At 36.4% G+C, this 18,579-nt stretch overlaps 1 protein-coding gene across 7 annotated transcripts in view; it reads right to left on the bottom strand.

Annotated features, from left to right (window-relative positions):
- Positions 1-18,579, bottom strand: part of CDK14 (cyclin-dependent kinase 14) — a 516,851-nt gene that overhangs the window by 266,989 nt on the left and 231,283 nt on the right. For all 7 annotated transcript variants that reach the window (XM_014547610.1, XM_005876105.2, XM_005876106.2 and 4 more), the window contains exon 6: positions 7,047-7,109. In XM_014547610.1, coding sequence (XP_014403096.1) covers positions 7,047-7,109 — 63 coding nt within the window. The remainder of the gene's footprint in view (positions 1-7,046; positions 7,110-18,579) is intronic.

An 18,579-nucleotide genomic window follows, 5' to 3' on the forward strand; every position in this document is an offset into this window, starting at 1 on the left:
ACAAACTTTCCAACTCCTTGAACATCTGAAAATAATTTTTTTACCCTCATTCTTCACTGATAATTTGTATAGAATACTAGGTTGAAAATAATTTATATCCGAATTTTCAAGCCACTGTACACTGCCATTTCCCTTCCAGTGTTGCTGTTGAAAAGCCTGTTGCTGCCCTAGCCTGTGTGGTTCAGTTGGTTAGAGTCATCCCAACCAAAGGATGCGGGTTCGATTCCCAATCAGGGCACATACCTAGGTTGTAGGTTTGATCCCTAGTCAAACTACTAGAGGCAACCAATCAATGTTTCTCTCTCAGATCAATGTTTCCTCTCTCTCTCTCTCTCTCTCTCTCTCTCTCTCTCTCTCTCTCTCTCCCCCTTCTCTCTCCAATCAATAAGCATGTCCTCAGGTTAGGATTTAAAAAATGTCTATTGTGACTGTAATTATTGATCCTTTGTATCAATCCTGTTTTCTTCGTGTAGGACTTTTCTTTGAAACCAGTGTTCTGAAATTTTGCAGTAATGAACATTATTGTCAGTCTATTTTTGTTAATGTCATACATAGCTAACTAATAGTAATAATTGGAAGAGAGCAATAGGGAGGCCAGACATTATAGCATGGCCATCTGGGCAGCTTTACCAGAGAGCTGTAGTTTCACACTCCCCAGGGAACCATGGGTCCATTCCCTGCAGATCACAGAGGAAAGGAACCAAATAAAGGGGAAGATGGGTGCATGCACAGTGAAGTCAGGGTGATGTTGGGAAGGTGCTTGTCTGTCAGTATAACCTGGGAACAAAGATAACTGGCTAAAGGAGCAGAGCCATTGCAAGCATGCAAAATTCTGACGAGTTAATTGGATAAGCTCCTAGTTATAATGCCCAAAGAATTCTCTCTCTCTTGTTTGCTTGCTTTTGCACTTCTGATTCTCACTTGCTCCATGACCCACACTTGCCAGTGCGCTAGCCCACCATGATACCTTAGGCCATATGGATCCCACACGCAATGGACTGCAGCTGGGAACACAAGCTAAGCCAGCCAGATGCTAATCTGAACTGTGCTCTAATATGGAGCTAAGACTCTGGGCAGTGGCTTTAATTCTAGCTCTGCTGAAGACAAGATGGAACTATTTCCATGGTGGTACAGAGGGAGATGGGACCTTGGGAGAGAACTCTTTTAATGTTAAATCATCAACAAGCTTTCCATGATACCTCATTCTCCCACGGGGGCCTCAGGAAATTCTTGTTCCCGTAGTACCCCAAGAACTCCAATTCCACTGGTAATATATGGGGATGCAGAGGGCACCCCACTGATAATATTTTCATTAAATGTTCTGTGCATTTAGTGGACCCTCTTAATCTTGAAATTCACATCCTCACATCGTGAAAAAGTATATTTTAATTATTATTACTTTAGTGATTCTCTCTCCTCTATTTTCTCTAATTATTTAGATGTTGGATATACTGCACTAGACTTCTGGATTTATTGATACTTTCTCATTTTCCAGATTTATATTTTATGCTCTACTTTATGGCAAATGTCTTCAACTTTATCTTTCATCCTTTTTTAATTTTTGTTGTTTTGGTTTCTGTCACATATTTTTAATTTCCAAAGCTACTTTTGTTCACTAAGTTCTTTGTAAAAATAACTTATTCTTGTTTTATATGTGTACTATTTTCTTTTACCTCTTTGAGAATATTAATTGTAATTTCCTTCAAAGTTTTATTTCCTATCTTTATCTAATCAATGCAAAAAACTTTGCTTCATCCAAGTTACTTCTTTGTCAACTAGGATCTTCACTGTAGTCTCCTAGATTCTATTCTTTAGGTCTGTACTCTTGGACTGATCAGATTCTCCAAAAAAAAAAGATGTCTATAGTTTTCTGCCTTGATGCATGGGTCTGATGCCTGTTTTTTGAAGCACCACAGGCTGTTCCTGTCTCTCATGCTCTCCTCTACCCCCTCTCACATGCCCAGCCCTGCTATAGTCTGGGACACCCCTCTACCACCACCTCGCTGGCAGAGTGAGAGAGAGAGTAGAGGCCATAAGGCTGTGAGAGAGCAAAAGGCCAGGATTGCAGCAAGTGTACATGTCCTCCAGGCTGAGGGCTAAAGTCATGCAGGGCCACAGGGAAGCGAGGGGAGGCTGTGGGTCCTGGGAGGTACCCTGAGCTCTCAACCTTGGGTCTGCGCAAATGCCTATCTTTTCCTACATCAGTGATTTTTAAGAATTTGATTCTGATTTTGGGAGATGATAATTTTACATTTATATATTTTAAAATATATACTTTTTTATTTTTTTAAGCTTTTCAGGTGTCTCTGCTGTGAAGCCAAAGGAGATGACTACTGAGGTTTCTTGTACCCTTAAATAGTCCAAGAACTAAGACTGTCCAGTGCATTTTGGTAAATCCTCAAGGAGCCAATATTTCAACAGCTCTGAGGAAAGAAATACCTATATATGTTCAACATATTTTGCTGCCTTTCAGTTGTTCAAAACAACCTAAGAAAAGGTAAGTCACATCATGCTCTTCTCAGAGGCAAAAACTGTTGGAAGGCATCAATCTTTGGCGACATTAAACAGCTTCTGTATGGGAACAATTCCTGCTCAACATGACTAACATCTACACTCGCTTTTGGTGTTGCATCTAATTTCCTTGTCATTATTTTTATGTGGACTGTGCATCTCATTCCCCATTAAGTTTTTCACCCCAGCCTAGAAGCACCAACTCCTGCAGAAGCAAAGCTTATTTACTGTCACAGTACTACCTGTACTTGGAATAAGTAGCCAGTGTGAAGCTTTGAAGTATAATGGACAACCATGGGGTGAAAGAAAAGCTTACAAAACTAGATTGAGAGCAGTTGAAATACCATTTCAAGGAGTGAACTTACAAATGCTACAAAAATCACCAATGACACTGGCCAAAGGATTATGAACATGTAGATACTTTGTGGAATGACCTTTCCTTCTCTGTTTCAACAACAAAATGTTCCATCAATACTTGCCCCAAACTCATGACACACAAAAGGTGGATGATAAAACCAAGCATGCATAATAAAAAGCCAGTGATGCCATGTTATTTGAAAAGGTTCATTTAGCTCTTTAATCTCAGTCCAGTCACTGAATCTGGAAGTCGAGAAGTGAAGATTAACTCAGAGTAGCTGTTGATTTCCACTGAGGCTGTTAGTCCCCTGGACTCCCCAGAGCTGAAGGTCTCACTAACTGGGCTCTCTATATATTCCCAGGGTTAAAGTGCGAAACAGGGATAAGGAGGTATTGTATGATTGATTTTAAACCCCATCATCCCTAGGAAAAGGACCTTTAAAGTATATATGAGACAAATCGCGATGTGTAATTGTAAAAAAAAAAAAATACATTCATGTGATAGTAATGTTTATTGAATATGGGCAAGATTAATAAAACAAGTCTCTTCCAACGGTTAAAATTTCTTCCCCAATCTAACTACTAAAACTATGTCATTGGATACAGATTTTGTCATTGGATACAGATTTTGAAGAAAAATGAATAGTCAAAAAAAATTTTTAATCAATAAAACAAAAACACAACCAAAAGGAGGCATATAAAAGAAACTAACAAACTATAAGTACCATGTCAATTCTACTTAAAAAACAAGATTTGTGCCCAACTGGTGGCTCGGTGGTTGAGCATCGACCCATGAACCAGGAGGTCACTGGATCCATTCTCAGTCAGGGCACATGCCCAGGTTGTGGGCTCAGTCCCCAGTAGGGGCATCCAAGAGGTTGCTTATAGATGTTTCTCTCCCATTGATATTCATATCTCTCTATCCCTCTCATTTCCTCTCTAAATTTCAATAAAAACATTTTACAAATAAATAAAAATGAGCTTCTTCAGAGGTCTTATGCTTTAAAATTATACAATTTTACTGACCACCATAAAAACTCTCATTATTTTTAAAAAATATTTTTTTATTAATTTCAGAGAGGAAAAGAGAGAAAGAGGGAGATAGAAACATCAATGATAAGAGAGAATCATTCACTGGCTGCCTCCTGCACAACCCCCACTGGGGATCAAGCCCACAACCTGGACATGTGCCTTGATTGGAATCAAACCTGGGACCCTTCAGTCTGCAGGCCGACACTCTATTCACTGAGCCAAACAGGCTAGAGCAAAACTCTCATTATTAATGCCACACAAATTATTAAGCACATGCAACTTATTAAGAAAAAGAGAAACCCAATAAAAAAAATGGGCAATATATAAGAACAGGCAACTTATAAAAGCAGAATTACAAATGGCTAAGAAACTTAAGATGGTCTTACAGCAGGTAAGAAAACACCCAACATAAAAGTCATTCCATTTTCACTCATCAGAATGGCAAAAATTATAATGACTGGTTACAGTCAATGCCAGTGAGAGTAGAGAAAACCAATTCTCCTCTAATTTACAACCTTATGGGAAAATGTTCCAATCAAATTCATTAAAAGTGAAATCATATCTCTTATTTAGTAAAGAGAACCCATCAGTTAGATATCAAAAGAAATAAGAGTTTAAAGGTTTATACTAACATTTACTCTAAAAACATTCATAACATTAACATTTTGGAAACAACCCAAAGATCTCTTTATAAGAAACAATTGGAAAGTGCTGATACTATGGACTAATATGCAGTTATTAGAAAGACTGAATTATATCATGTACCGATTTTAAAGAACATGCACGATATATTTTAAATTATAAATAACACAATAATATATGTATTAGTTTTATAAAGCAAAAAATAAATACAGAAAACTCATACCCACATCTATACCTCTATAAGCAAAGGCCAAGAGGTTGCTTATAGATGATGTTTCTCTCCCATCAATATTTATATCTCTCTATCCCTCTCATTTCCCCTCTAAATTTCAATAAAAACATTTTACAAATTAATAAAAACAAGCTTTTTCAGAGGTCTTATGCTTTAAAAGTATACAACTTTACAATTACCACCATAAAAACTCATTCTTTTTAAAAAATATTTTTTATTAATTTCAGAGAGGAAAAGAGAGGAAGAGGGAGATAGAAACATCAATGATAAGAGAGAATCATTCACTGGCTGCCTCCTGCACAACCCCCCACTGGGGATCAAGCCCACAACTGGGCATGTGCTTTGATTGGAATCAAACCTGGGACCCTTCAGTCTGCAGGCCGACACTCTATTCACTGAGCCAAACAGGCTAGGGCAAAACTCTCATTATTAATGCCACACAAATTATTAAGCACATGCAACTTATTAAGAAAAAGAGAAACCCAATAAAAAAAATGGGCAATATATAAGAACAGGCAACTTATAAAAGCAGAATTACAAATGGCTAAGAAACTTAAGAAAAGATGGTCTTACAGCAGGTAAGAAAACACCCAACATAAAAGTCATTCCATTTTCACTCATCAGAATGGCAAAAATTAAAATGACTGGTTACAGCCAATGCCAGTGAGAGTAGAGAAAACCAATTCTCCTCTAATTTACAACCTTATGGAAAAATGTTCCAATCAAATTCATTAAAAGTGAAATCATATCTCTTATTTAGTAAAGAGAGCCCATCAGTTAGATATCAAAAGAAATAAGAGTTTAAAGGTTTATACTAACATTTACTCTAAAATCACTCATAACATTAACATTATGGAAACAACCCAAAGATCTCTTTATAAGAAACAGTTGGAAAGTGCTGATACTATGGACTAATGTGCAGTTATTAGAAAGACTGAATTATATCATGTACCGATTTTAAAGAACATGCACGATATATTTTAAATTAAAAATAACACAATAATATATGTATTAGTTTTATAAAGCAAAAAATAAATACAGAAAACTCATACCCACATCTATACCTCTATAAGCAAAGGGAAAAACACGTGTGTGCACGCGCGCACACACACACACAAACACACACACACACACGCCACGTTCTGAAGAGTGGTATAGGCAATGCCTGGGAAGAAATTGAGACAATTCACTTCAGATACATCCATCGTACTCAGTCAATTCTCAGGATCATGAAATGTAGTCATCTGAATTACAAAACCTGAGCACATCGTTAAATGTTCAGCTACTAGTATAACTGAAAGACTGAATTATATCATGTACCGATTTTAAAGAACATGCACGATATATTTTAAATTATAAATAACACAATAATACATGTATTATTTTTATAAAGCAAAAAATAAATACACAAAACTCATACCCACATCTATACCTCTACAAGCAAAGGGAAAAGCGCGTGCGTGTGCGCGCATGCGCGCACACACACACACACACACACACACACTCCACGTTCTGAAGAGTGATATAGGCAATGCCTGGGAAGAAATTGAGACAATTCACTTCAGATACATCCATCGTACTCAGTCAATTCTCAGGATCATGAAATGTAGTCATCTGAATTACAAAACCTGAGCACATCGTTAAATGTTCAGCTACTAGTATAACTTGATATCTTCTAACTCCCTAACATATGCCAAAAAGACTCTACTGTTTTAAGCTTGCAATTTGGGGACAATTTCTTAATTGTGAGATAAAATCATAAAAACGTAGTTCTTTTGACACATATCAATCCAATTTGTAGTAAAAGAAATGAAAGACAGCAGTAGGAATAGAACCACTTATATCTGTTTGTACATACAAATGAAAAGTATGCTCTGTGAACTCACCATAACACTGTTTAGAGTCATAATAATACTTCATATTGATGCTAAATAACTGGTACTTCAGTATGGGGTTCCAGGTAGAGCTACCTGAGCTTCCCCTCTACTAAAAACAGTGCTACCATAGGATTCCAGTGGATCTCACTCATTCCTGGCAAATGTTTCTTCATAGAGAAAAACATATGATAAGATCTAAACAATAATACTCCAGTGAAAATATGTAATGTTGAAGCATGGTTTCCAACTACAAACAATGGCTGTGGTTCACTTCGATATTCTCTTTACATAAAAGTTTTTTAAAAAGGAAAAGTTATGGTAGAGACATCAGACTTTGGCTCAAAAGAATGCACATGAAGAATGCTAATACTTAGCTTAAAAAGATCTTTTCCTACCTTCACATTATCTGGATGCAGTCCCCCAGGGTGCTTGTCCATGTACTGACATAAATCAGTGTGCTGGAAGAAAAAAGGGAAAATGTATTAACATCCCTCTGGCTATAACATGATGAATCAATATTTTTCTACTTCAAAGTCACCATTACCTTCTGAAAAAGCAAATATAAGACAAGTGGGTGGATTTTTTAGTTTACACAGCCCTGTGCTCCTCCAATCCCCATTTTTAAGCAAATTCAATCATTACCTTTACCTCTAGGCTCTGTATTATGTTAAATATATCTGTGCATTAGAAAAAATTCATGTCCATAATTCGTAAAGTGCCTCATTCCCTCCTCATTGAATATAAATCTTTCAACTAAGAAAAAAAAATCCAAAAACTAAAACTAAATACTTTAACTTAAAAAAACTGAACTATAACACACAAATAACCAATCCATTTACACTTTCAATTATCTTGTATTTTTCAAATGCAAATGTAGGCTATGATTACTTTGTGTGAAATGAAAAGACTACAATTAGACAAAGTAAAATTACTTTGGATTTGTTCAAATTTCTCTTAGATATATTCAATAAAAAATAACTTTCAGGTTTCTAAAACTCCTGAACATATTTCAAAAAATATTTACCTAATAAAATAGAAATACTTTCAAAGTTATAAATTAAAACAAAAATATATACCCAAGTAGAACAAAAAAATCCCTAGAAACATGCTATTATTCTTTTAAATAACCAAGCTTGATTTGCCCAGAATTATATATATTCTTCTTAATACTTTTTTTATTTAAGCACTACAAAAAGTTTTGAAAAAACATGTAAAGTTGCTATTCAAATTTTTCTCATCTTATTGAAAGATAGCATAAAATTTATAACATTTAGTCATTCTGTAAAAGCCACTAAACATGAGTCTTTGAGTTCCATTTTCAGGAGTCAATTATTGAGAAATCATGAGTTTTATGATATACTCAAGAACCTTGCTGTAGCCATGGTGACAACTGTTCAGATTCCTTTACTGAGTTTTTATTCCATGGCAGGTGGTGATTGATGAAGCTAGAGAGCAGAATTTTGCATTCATTCACTACTCACCACGCGCTCCTTGAGCCCATGTTATGTCCCAGGCACTACACAGTCACTAAGGACACATAAAGTGGCCAATTGAGGGCAAAGGGAAAGAAAATGGGACAGAAGAAACACTCTTAGATAGGATCTGAGACAATATTGCCTTTATTTTGGACCACGCTGTGTTTAACTTCTAAATCAAAGGCAAATTCCATGATGACAGAAACTGTGTTTAATTTGGGAATTACTGTATCTCTGCTCCAGGGAAAAAGTCAGACACAGAGAACTGAGTATATACAGGTGGAAATAGTTTTACAGATAGGGTAGCTCATTAAAATGACCCTAAAATATAATTATAATGGGTTCCATGGATTTTTTTCCTGATGATATAAAGGTTTTATATCATGTAGTTAACAAACTGAGGAAGGAGTGCTCTACTCCAAACTTCCACTTTGTAACTCCCTATAATTAATTTCTCTGTCCTTTCAAATAGGAATAACATCTTCATTGAAAGAGTTTGGAAGAACAAATAAAAAGTACATAAGAAAGTACTTTTCACCTATAACAGGATATACAAAAATAAGGTTATTATGTATGAGAGTGGTCATTATATAATAAGATCCACAAGAGAAAGAACTATATCTAACTTATCGCTTCTCACACATAACATAGTAAATAGAAAGTACATCCAATCATATCAATTATTATATATCCATGACATGCTAAAATTATTAAAAATATAAAAATTCAGTTTACAAAACAAAGAAAATAATACAGTGGGCCTTGACTTACGAGTTTAAGTCATTCCGTGACGGAGCTCGTAACTCAAATTACGCGTATGTCAAATCATAAAGTGAACGAGTGAGACACGTGATGCTGGGCTGACGTTGTGGCGTTCACTATGACGTTCGCTGCACCAACTAGTGGTGGGGTATATGAAGCTGGCTCGTATCCGAATTTTAGCTCACAACTCAAAGCAAAACATCGGCCGAGATACGGCTCATATCTCGAAAACTCGTTAGTCAGGACACTCGTAAGTCAAGGCCCCACTGTAATCATGTCAGTTTGGGTGCATAGGATTTTATTTTTTATACAGAAAATAAAGAAACATTTCCTACTATATATTTATATTATTTATATTCATGTTAGTTATGTCGGTACTTATCAATAAAAAATCAGCATATAAACATAAATATTAGATAAATAGAATTAAAGGACAATTTAGTAAACATTAATACATTTAACAGCATGACATGACAATATAAAACAAAATATGATTAGAAGAAGAAGAAGAGGAGGAGGAGGAAGGGGGGGGCGGGGAGACGACTGCCCGGCCCGCATGGCTCAGTGGTTGAGCATCGACCTATGAACCAGGAGGTCATGGTTTGATTCCCTCAAGTCTAAGTTATGGCTCGATCCCCAGTGGGAGTCGTGCAGGAGGTAGCTGATCATGATTCTCTCTCATCATTGATGTTTCTCTCTCCCTCTCCCTTCCTCTCTGAAAACAATAAAAACATATTTTAAAAAATAAAACTATAAAGAAGGAAGCCTATCAGAAATTGGGGCAGGGGGATTCCTGATGCTCAAGGCACAGGTGATGTCCTTCTGAGCCAATGCCCAAGGCATTAGCATCGATTGCAGGAAGGAGGCTTCTTCAGAAATGAGATCTTGGGAAATTTAATAAAGATTTTTCCAAACTTTTAAAATGTTTTAATTCATATTTACTTAAATGTATGGCATGAAAATGTGTGTGTGTGCATACACATCACAAGCATACACACATGGCTGTCCTTAGCTGTGTAACCTGGGGCACTTTGTATAAGCTCTGTATATCAGTATTTTTATCTAATGAGAATAACCCTAATATAGCTAATGAAATGGGTATTATGAAAATTAATGAGTAAATATTCAGAATGTTTTTAGAACACTGCCCAATGCCTGGTAGATGCTATAGATGATGATGATGATGGTGATGTTGATGATGATGATGATGATAATGATGATGATTTTCTGCGGTGTGTTTGGAGCAGGGAGGGATATTTGGAAGGATTGCAATTAAAAATCAAATGATAAATACAGCCAGGAAACTGGAGCTCCTAGGTGTAGCATTTCATCCTTTTATATGTTTTCCTGTCTGCATGCCCAGCTATTCTCACTCACACTCCACTGCTCTCTGTACACAACCACTGAAGCTACATCTCCAAATACACTATTAACCTCCAATTGCTCCGTGTGATTAGGTGTAAGAATCCAGAGAATCTCAGATGGAGGAAGAGACGAGGTAGTACAAGGTCCCATTTTACACCCTAGCACATTTCTGTTCTACCTGCATTAACAGCTGTTTCTTTTTTCTCTTTTTTTAAATACACAGCACTACATTTGAAACTGCATTAAATGTGCCAAAATTACAAATTTTTATAACATTTCCTTCTTTTTAACATCTCTTTTTAATACAAATGATTGGATTATGTACCCCTTATCATTTGCTCTGGTCCATAAACAGAACTAAACAATAATGCTAGAAGGTACCTTGTCATTCCATTTTTTTTTAAAGTCATCCTGTGTAGAATCACTATCCTCTGATGATGTGTGAATCATCTCAGTTCTATCTGGCTTGATCTCTGGCTATTTCTTGTTTTAATAATAAAAGGGGCACCATTAGACTAGCAGCCTGGTGACTGCAGATCACACACAATCACTCTTTGCCCTTCAATCTCTATCTTGGCTCTTGGCTAACATTTCCTCTTTCCCTCACTGCATTATGTCGCACCTCACCTTCCCACACCTCCAATACTATTCACTCCATCACTGCTGCTGTTCTTCAGGGCAATGCGTTTAGAAGTGCTCGTGTCTGACAGGAGTTTACCTGAATGCCTGAGAACACCTCATCAATCTCCCATGAAGTGGGTGGTTTCAAATGAAGCCATCAAGTATGGCTAGGCTTACAAATGACATGGAAGGCAGACTGAGAGCAGAAAGGGGCTGCAAAGGCTCAAACCCCACACCAGTGTATCCTTATTTCAAAATCAGGCTCTTCTTTCCTTGTTGTTGATGACCCATCAGATAGCAATTATTTGGTTATTTACATATGTGCAGGAGTGATTCTAGGGGAAGCAATTTGAGGAACATATCTGCAATCCTAATGGCCTGAACAGAAATATTCTCTGTGAAGAAGTTTGCCACATTTATAAGTTGGGTTTCCCCATATTGATCTGATTACTCTGTGGCTGGATCAATACAGATGACAGGAGAGAAATCTCCTTTTGTAAAAAAGGCAGGATACAGAAAGACCACAGAAAATCGAACAGACTTTTCACTCACAAGCACTTTCACACAGTAGTCTCAGTTAATTTCAATCATCTGTGGAGCTGAGAGCCAAGAGCCACATGACGGATAGTACACAGCCATGAGACTTAAAAGAAAGGACATGAAAGAACACCCCAACGATAAATTATGAATATAATGACTGAGTGGAGAACAGCCCTCTAAAAGAGCACTGGGAAAGAGAGGCCAGCCAAAGACAAAGATGAGGAAGAAGCTGGACTAGAACATTCATTTCTTCATGTTTTCCCCACTCTCCATCTCTTACCCTTTCTGAAATTCACTTTGGACAGGGAAAAGAAGCAACATCCCTCCACTGAAAGCCACCGGTAAAAAGGCTCTCTGAAGACCACAAGCTCACACAAGACCTTGGGGGTGAAATTTACCCATACGTTTTCCAGGGCAGAAACAGTTATGTCAATTGTTAAGTGGGCTTAGCCATTCAGTAGGTGCTTGTAGTATCCACGCAGTGAGGTTTTCCAATGGTTGGTCTTTCATAGGATCAAACCCACTATTCAAGAGATACCAAGATCCTCAAAGAAGTTATGCTTTTGCGTTAGTGTAATCGGAATCCAAGTTCGGCTGTCTGCTGCCACAAAACCCAAAATCGAGAGGCAGATGCAAAAGAAAGGGGTTTGTTCAACTGCCAAACACTTGAGAAGATGGGGGACTCTTGTCACAAAGCCCAGCTCCCCATCACAGTGCGGGCAGAGGTTTTTATAGGGAGGGAGAGGGAAAGCAAAACAAAGAATCAAGGGGAAGCGGTTGAAAAGTCCTCTCTGGGCAGGCCAGCACAGTCCTTTCCAATATTTTAAAACTGGTCAAATGATGGTCTGATGTGCTTATCTCAGTCTTCTTTATCCTGGTTCTACCTCATCCTGATTCTATGTTTGAAGGTCAGCAGATCTCCCAGAACTGGGATGACTGAAGATCGGAGTCGGCACCTTCTGAAGTTAGTTCCTAGGATTCTTATACAAACACTAGAGGCTCGATGCATGAAATTCGTGCAAGGGACTCGGCCCTCTCAGCTGCGACAGCTTGCCTCAACCCTCGCAGCCCCGGTTTCATCCTGAAGGTCGTCCAGAAGGATGTCTGGAAGGTAGTTTGGCTGTCCGGTCTAATTAGCATATTATGCTTTTATTATTATAGATGCTGTTTATCTACAAGCGACATATGTCACAGTCAGCATTTACAGAAACAATGTCAAAAAGAATGGTGGGGTTATAATTCTCCACTGTCTCATTAAGCAGCAATCCACATGAAGCCCCTTCCCCAAAACATGCACTTGTTTCCATTCTCCTTTAATGTGAAGCATGGTGTCCACAATATTTGTCAGCTAATTTTGAGATTCTTCAGAAGCATTGCCAAAATATGACATTGAAAATAGCACAGCCCTATTTTTAGAATCTATGCTAAAAAAAAAAAAGTCCTCCTGGGGATAACCACCAGAAACCCTCACTTTGAAGTTATGTTTAACATAGCCTCACATCCTTTACTTCTGTGCCATTTAGTTTTCCATTTTGCCAGCAAGAGTCAATATATTCAAGTGTGGTGTAATTTTTATAACATTAAAAAAATAACTGCTTTACAACAGTAAGACTATGGAAAGAGTCCAGAAAACAAAATTAATTCTGAATTTCTTTCTTAAAGGATAGGCTTATGTTATGTTTAAATACCAAGGTTCAGTTATACTTTTATTTTGAAATAAATGAAAACTGAGTTTTACAAAACAAAACAAAAATTAAGTGGAACCATGTGATTAAAAAATATGGGAAATATTAAGAACTAGTTGATAACATGTGCAAATTGGAAGCATAAGAATCTAGAGCCCTCTTTTCAACTCATTGTTTTGTTTAAGAAGTTCCCTAGTCCTCATCCCAGTTTGATTGTAGACACTTCTATCTTCTTCAGGTAAGTAACCCTATTATAATGAACCTTTAAATAGTGCTCTGACTGGTAAAAAAAAAATCATATCAAGAAATTTGCGAATTTCTAAAAGACAAGAGCAATTATTGCCACTCTTCAGTGGTACTGTATATGGCCCCAAAATTAGTGACAGCAACAGCAGTGACCATGGAAACATGTATAGCAAATGTGATGTCTACTCTGTTACTGGCTAATGTCACCTTCATTATCGTAGTCCTAGGTTTGGAACATGCCACACGCATTCTAAATAGAATCATACTTGAAGGGTAGTTATGAACTTTGGTAGAACTCACTATCGTTTTAGCATTTAATCTATTTCACCTAAAGCTCATTAAAGTCATGTAATACACTGGGGAATAGCTGCTGCCAGAGGCAACTGAAGAAAACTTATAGAAGTTGAGCCCTCCTTTCTTCTACAGTAATCAATGCCATTTTCCTCTAGCTATAATCTTCGTTTTAATCAGCTTACACTGTTGTAAGAATTAATACATCAAATTACTGAGCAGTTAGTTCCAAACTGCTCTCATATGAAGTCCACAGGTTTAAATTGATTTTGAAATCGCATTTTTTACATTAAGCTTTGTAGTACTCATCTATTTCATTCCCAAATTATAATTAATGAAACTTAACGCTATGAGATCCAACATGTGAGCATCATTCATTAGTGAGAAAAAGATGAAAAGAAACATTAATCAACTTTCCTTTAAGACAAAATCAAAGCCATTCAAGATGCTTTAGAGACAGAGGAAGTTTGCACTATGTATCAAAGGGGTCTGTTTTTACAACAGTGGTTACAAAAATAAAACTTTGCCGTATTCTACCAAGTGTTATTTAGGCTTTATGCTAATGCATTGAAATCCCTTACCTTTAAAGACAAAAAAGAAGACATTCATGAACAAGTACAGAAATGCTATCTCTTCCTTCTGAAGGAGAAATTCTAATGACAACTGGATTGCTGTGCCTCATGATGCTCATAGGACATGGTATGACAATAGAGAGAATAAGGTCTTCCAATTTATGCCATCATCACCCAAAAAATATGTTCTCCAATGGAATATTCTCACATATTCCACCATTCCTGAGCAGATTTACTTCATATATTACAAAGCCTTTTTCTGAGTTGTTTTATTTTTATCTGGTGTTAAGCCACTTAGGAAATGTTTGACATTCTATCAGTAAACCACACACATATTCCCTGGGGAGGGCAAGGGTGCTTAACATACACAAAACTCCTGCCATGGCAATCACAGTGCTGTGTTTTATCCCTATTTAAATTATTATTATTTAAGTATAATATATCCTCCTCCTTTGGGGTCACAATAAACCTATATGTGACTTAGCTCTCCCATAATTCTGCCTAATTGGTTTCAGATGTCAATTCTGAATCCAAACTGCATGGGCAGCCTGGGGCTGGTGACTGGACAGAAAGCATTTCCAACCACCTGTCCATCATGCAAAACCAGCCACCTGAAAGACCTTTTCCATTAAAACAGAAAGCCTTACTATTTGGCTCCTGGCAATGGCATCAGGGGTAGACAGATTGTGTAGTTGTCCTGTGGCAGTAAGACTGTTGTGAGCCATTCTTCTCTGATCAAAACAATGCAGACATTCATGCTCCACTAGTTCAAGTGTCTGAAGCATTTCAATATCACAGGGGCTAATTCATAAACTTAACACATATCTATATCTATATAAGTTATTTACTTTATCAAACTTCTAGGAGATATAAATGATGTTCCTTTATAACATTAAATGCAAAGTATAGATTTAGAAAGTGTTAAGAATTTTAGGAAGATCTCTGGAAGTAGAACGCTGTAGTTCTTCAAAACCACACGCTATTCCTGCATTGAAAAGAATGGGTAAAGAGTGCTCTCGTGAAACAGTGGAGGAAAGAGCCAGCCACTATGGTTTCTATGCCCTCTGGCAAACCATTCGCAAGCCTAACCATATAATAAATTTTAAGAGTCAAATAGCCGCTTTAAAAAGATGTTCATGCTATTTTGAAGCCAGGTGGATTGTTGAAAGGAAAAATAAGAGGCCAATGGGTATAAAGAATGGAATGCTCTGATCAGCCAGCATCCTCAAGAATTTGGGGGCAGGAGGAGGGTTATAAAGTGAGCCATGTAAAAATTTTTGGAGTCAAAGCATGTGATGGGGGGAAAAAAAATAAAGGAACTGGAATAGTTCGCAGGAAAACTTTAACTCCAAAAATACCTTCTGGAATTGCCCTACTAGAAATATGGAAGATCCAAAATTATAGGGTAGAAACAACATGAGCAAAATAACTTAGAAGCAGAGAACTAACGTGGAAGAGAAGAGAAAGAGGAGCAATAACGAGGGGAAGGGAAGATAGAGAAATCAAATGTGGCCATTCTGGAATAACTTTTGCTGAATAGAAAGTAGAATAGCCCTAACCGGTTTGGCTCAGTGGATAGAGGGTAGGCCTGCGGACTGAAAGGTCCCAGGTTTGATTCCGGTCGGGGGCATGTACCTTGGTTGCAGGCACATCTCCAGTAGGAGGTGTGCAGGAGGCAGCTGATCGATGTTTCTAACTCTCTATCCCTCTCCCTTCCTCTCTGTAAAAAATCAACAAAATATATATTTTTTTAAAAGAAAGTAGAATAGAGGAGCCTTTTTTATCATCTTGCTTCTAAAGGGTAAGAGTAGGACCCAGTTAGGGACCAATCATACCAGATGCGTGGCTTAGAACTTTATGAATTATACTATAATGAGGTTCAGGCTTAGAACTTTATGAATTTATACTATAATGAGGTTCAGGTACATGTTTTTCTAATTTTGAAAATAGTAATTCTGGAACCTGATCATAACAAAAGAAGTAAACAATTATAGTTTTGCTAATTTGTCACCCATCTTTTTTTGGCATACAAACTGAAAATCAATTTCTTTCCAAACCCTTATAATGAAGTATTATAAAATATATGAAAATAGCCCTGACTGGTTTGGCTCAGTGGATAGAGCGTCGGCCTGTGGACTGAAAGGTCCCAGGTTCGATTCCGGTCGGGGGCATGTACCTGGGTTGTGGGCACATCCCCGTAGGAGGTGTGCAGGAGGCAGCTGATCGATGTTTCTCTCTCATCGATGTTTCTGACTCTCTATCCCTCTCCCTTCCTCTCTGTAAAAAATCAATAAAATATATTTTTAAAAAGTTTAAAAAAATATATGAAAATACATAAAAAAGCATATAATATTTAGGTGCTTATTGGTGACTCTAAGAGAAATAAGAATGATAATCAAATAAATGAGAATATCACTCTTCCTCTTCTTACCTAAAATGAAACATTTATAACTTGTGTTCATATCACTGGACCTAGTAGTAATAATCTTAGGAGGTTTTTGTCCCCCCAAGGAAATACAGAGGGATGTATTAGAAGTAATGTTATTATTTTACAATGCTAAATACTTTTAATTTTTTAAGCTTGGTTATGAATATCTGATTATTTATGGGATCAGGGTGTAGACCACAGACTCCAAAATGGGATAAAGAACTCTTTAATTGGAACAATAGTTTGAAAAATAAATTTATATTGCAAATGCAGAGCTCATGTAAATCTCTCTGGCTTTTGGGAATTCACAGAGCATAAAATGACAAAGTTTTCAGAAAAGTCCTGGCAAAACAGTGAAGTATATAAAATGTCTGCTTGTTGTACTTGTTTAAAAAGACCATTTATACCATTATCCTTGTGATGCACATGAAGAAGAAGCATATTTATGCAAGTTCTCTGCTTTAAAAAAATATTTTGCCATTATTTCAATATAGTACATAACGAGGAAAAGTAATTTATGTTTCTCAAACTCAATGAGTACAAGGATCACACCAACATTATTTTTTAATGCAAGTTTTTACCTACAGAGTGTGATGCTCTGAAGCGCAAGAAATTGAGGAGCAGTGAAACATGTTAAGAATCCACAAATATTGTTAAAAGTTTTGTTTCAAGTAGCTCTTTTAATAATAAAGAATAAAAAGACCTCAGATCACAGAGGGCAATAAAACAAAACTCATGATGTTTTTATTCTGAGTGTTGCGGAAAGTTAAAATGGAGTAAAAATTCCAAAGTATTTCTTTTTCAGGATCTATCACCAAATGTCAAATTGCTGGCTTCTCTGTCATAAAAAAAATTATCAGAAATCAAATCATCACTGTTTTTTGTCCCTTTTGCTACCAGCTTTGCTGAAATCGTGAAGGAAGAAAATGTGCTTAACTACTTGCTAGGCATGAGTAGAAAATTTAAAATACCCTGGAAAAAAGAACTCTTTTATTTTTGTCCTCAATCATTAGATATTTGCAAACTTGCCAAGATAATAACTTTCGCAGGGACTTGACATATTTGGCATATAGAATTGATGTTCTGAATGTGAATCCAGAAACTTCAAGAAGCAAAGACCAACATTATTGCTCCTCATGATATGTTTTAAGCTTCTATGCCAAAATCTAGTTATGTATTTAGTGAATCAGAGCTAAAAATATCTTTTCATGTTTTTTAAATTAGTGCAATTTGCCATAAAAAGGTTACTGAAAAAGTTTTCAAGAGAAAGAATAAAATTTCACCAAGTCTGTCAAGGATGAATTCGGGTAGTGCTTTTCTGATGCTGTGGTTGAAAATACCATTTGAAAGTCAGTCTTAGAAAAACTTAGAAGTTACTGGTGCTCAGATTTGAAATAATTATAAAATTGTTTTTCAGAAAATCATACTGGAGAATTTGGGGCAAAATATCTGAATATTTACTTAAAAATAAATTAGTAGAACTGGCATGTAATTATCATAATCAATATATGAAGCTAGTTGTAATAATTTTTATTAGGAACAACATAGCAGAAACCATACTTGACATGGAAAGTGACCACATAGATACCTGACTCTTGACACTATGATAGAAAAGCTTGTGGGATGCAAGCTGACTTAGTGTCTACATTTATCAAACATGTGGATTTTAATGTTAAAAGCCAGAATTGAGTATCTAATAAAATCTTTTAAAATCAGCATTATTTGAATTTGTTTTATTAAAAATTTTAAATTTATCAAAGATTTAAAATGATATCAAAGCATGGGATTTTTATATTAATACAAAAGGTGCATGCATTTTAAAATGTGGCTAATTACTGATACATAACTACATTTATTGATTTGAAATAATGGTAGCATTAACTTCTGTTAGTATAAAACGTTAAGAAAACAGCATATGTAGTATGTGAATATAGCATACATAT

This window comes from Myotis brandtii, unplaced genomic scaffold (genome assembly GCF_000412655.1).
Source record: "Myotis brandtii unplaced genomic scaffold, ASM41265v1 scaffold48, whole genome shotgun sequence".
Lineage (NCBI taxonomy): Eukaryota > Metazoa > Chordata > Mammalia > Chiroptera > Vespertilionidae > Myotis > Myotis brandtii.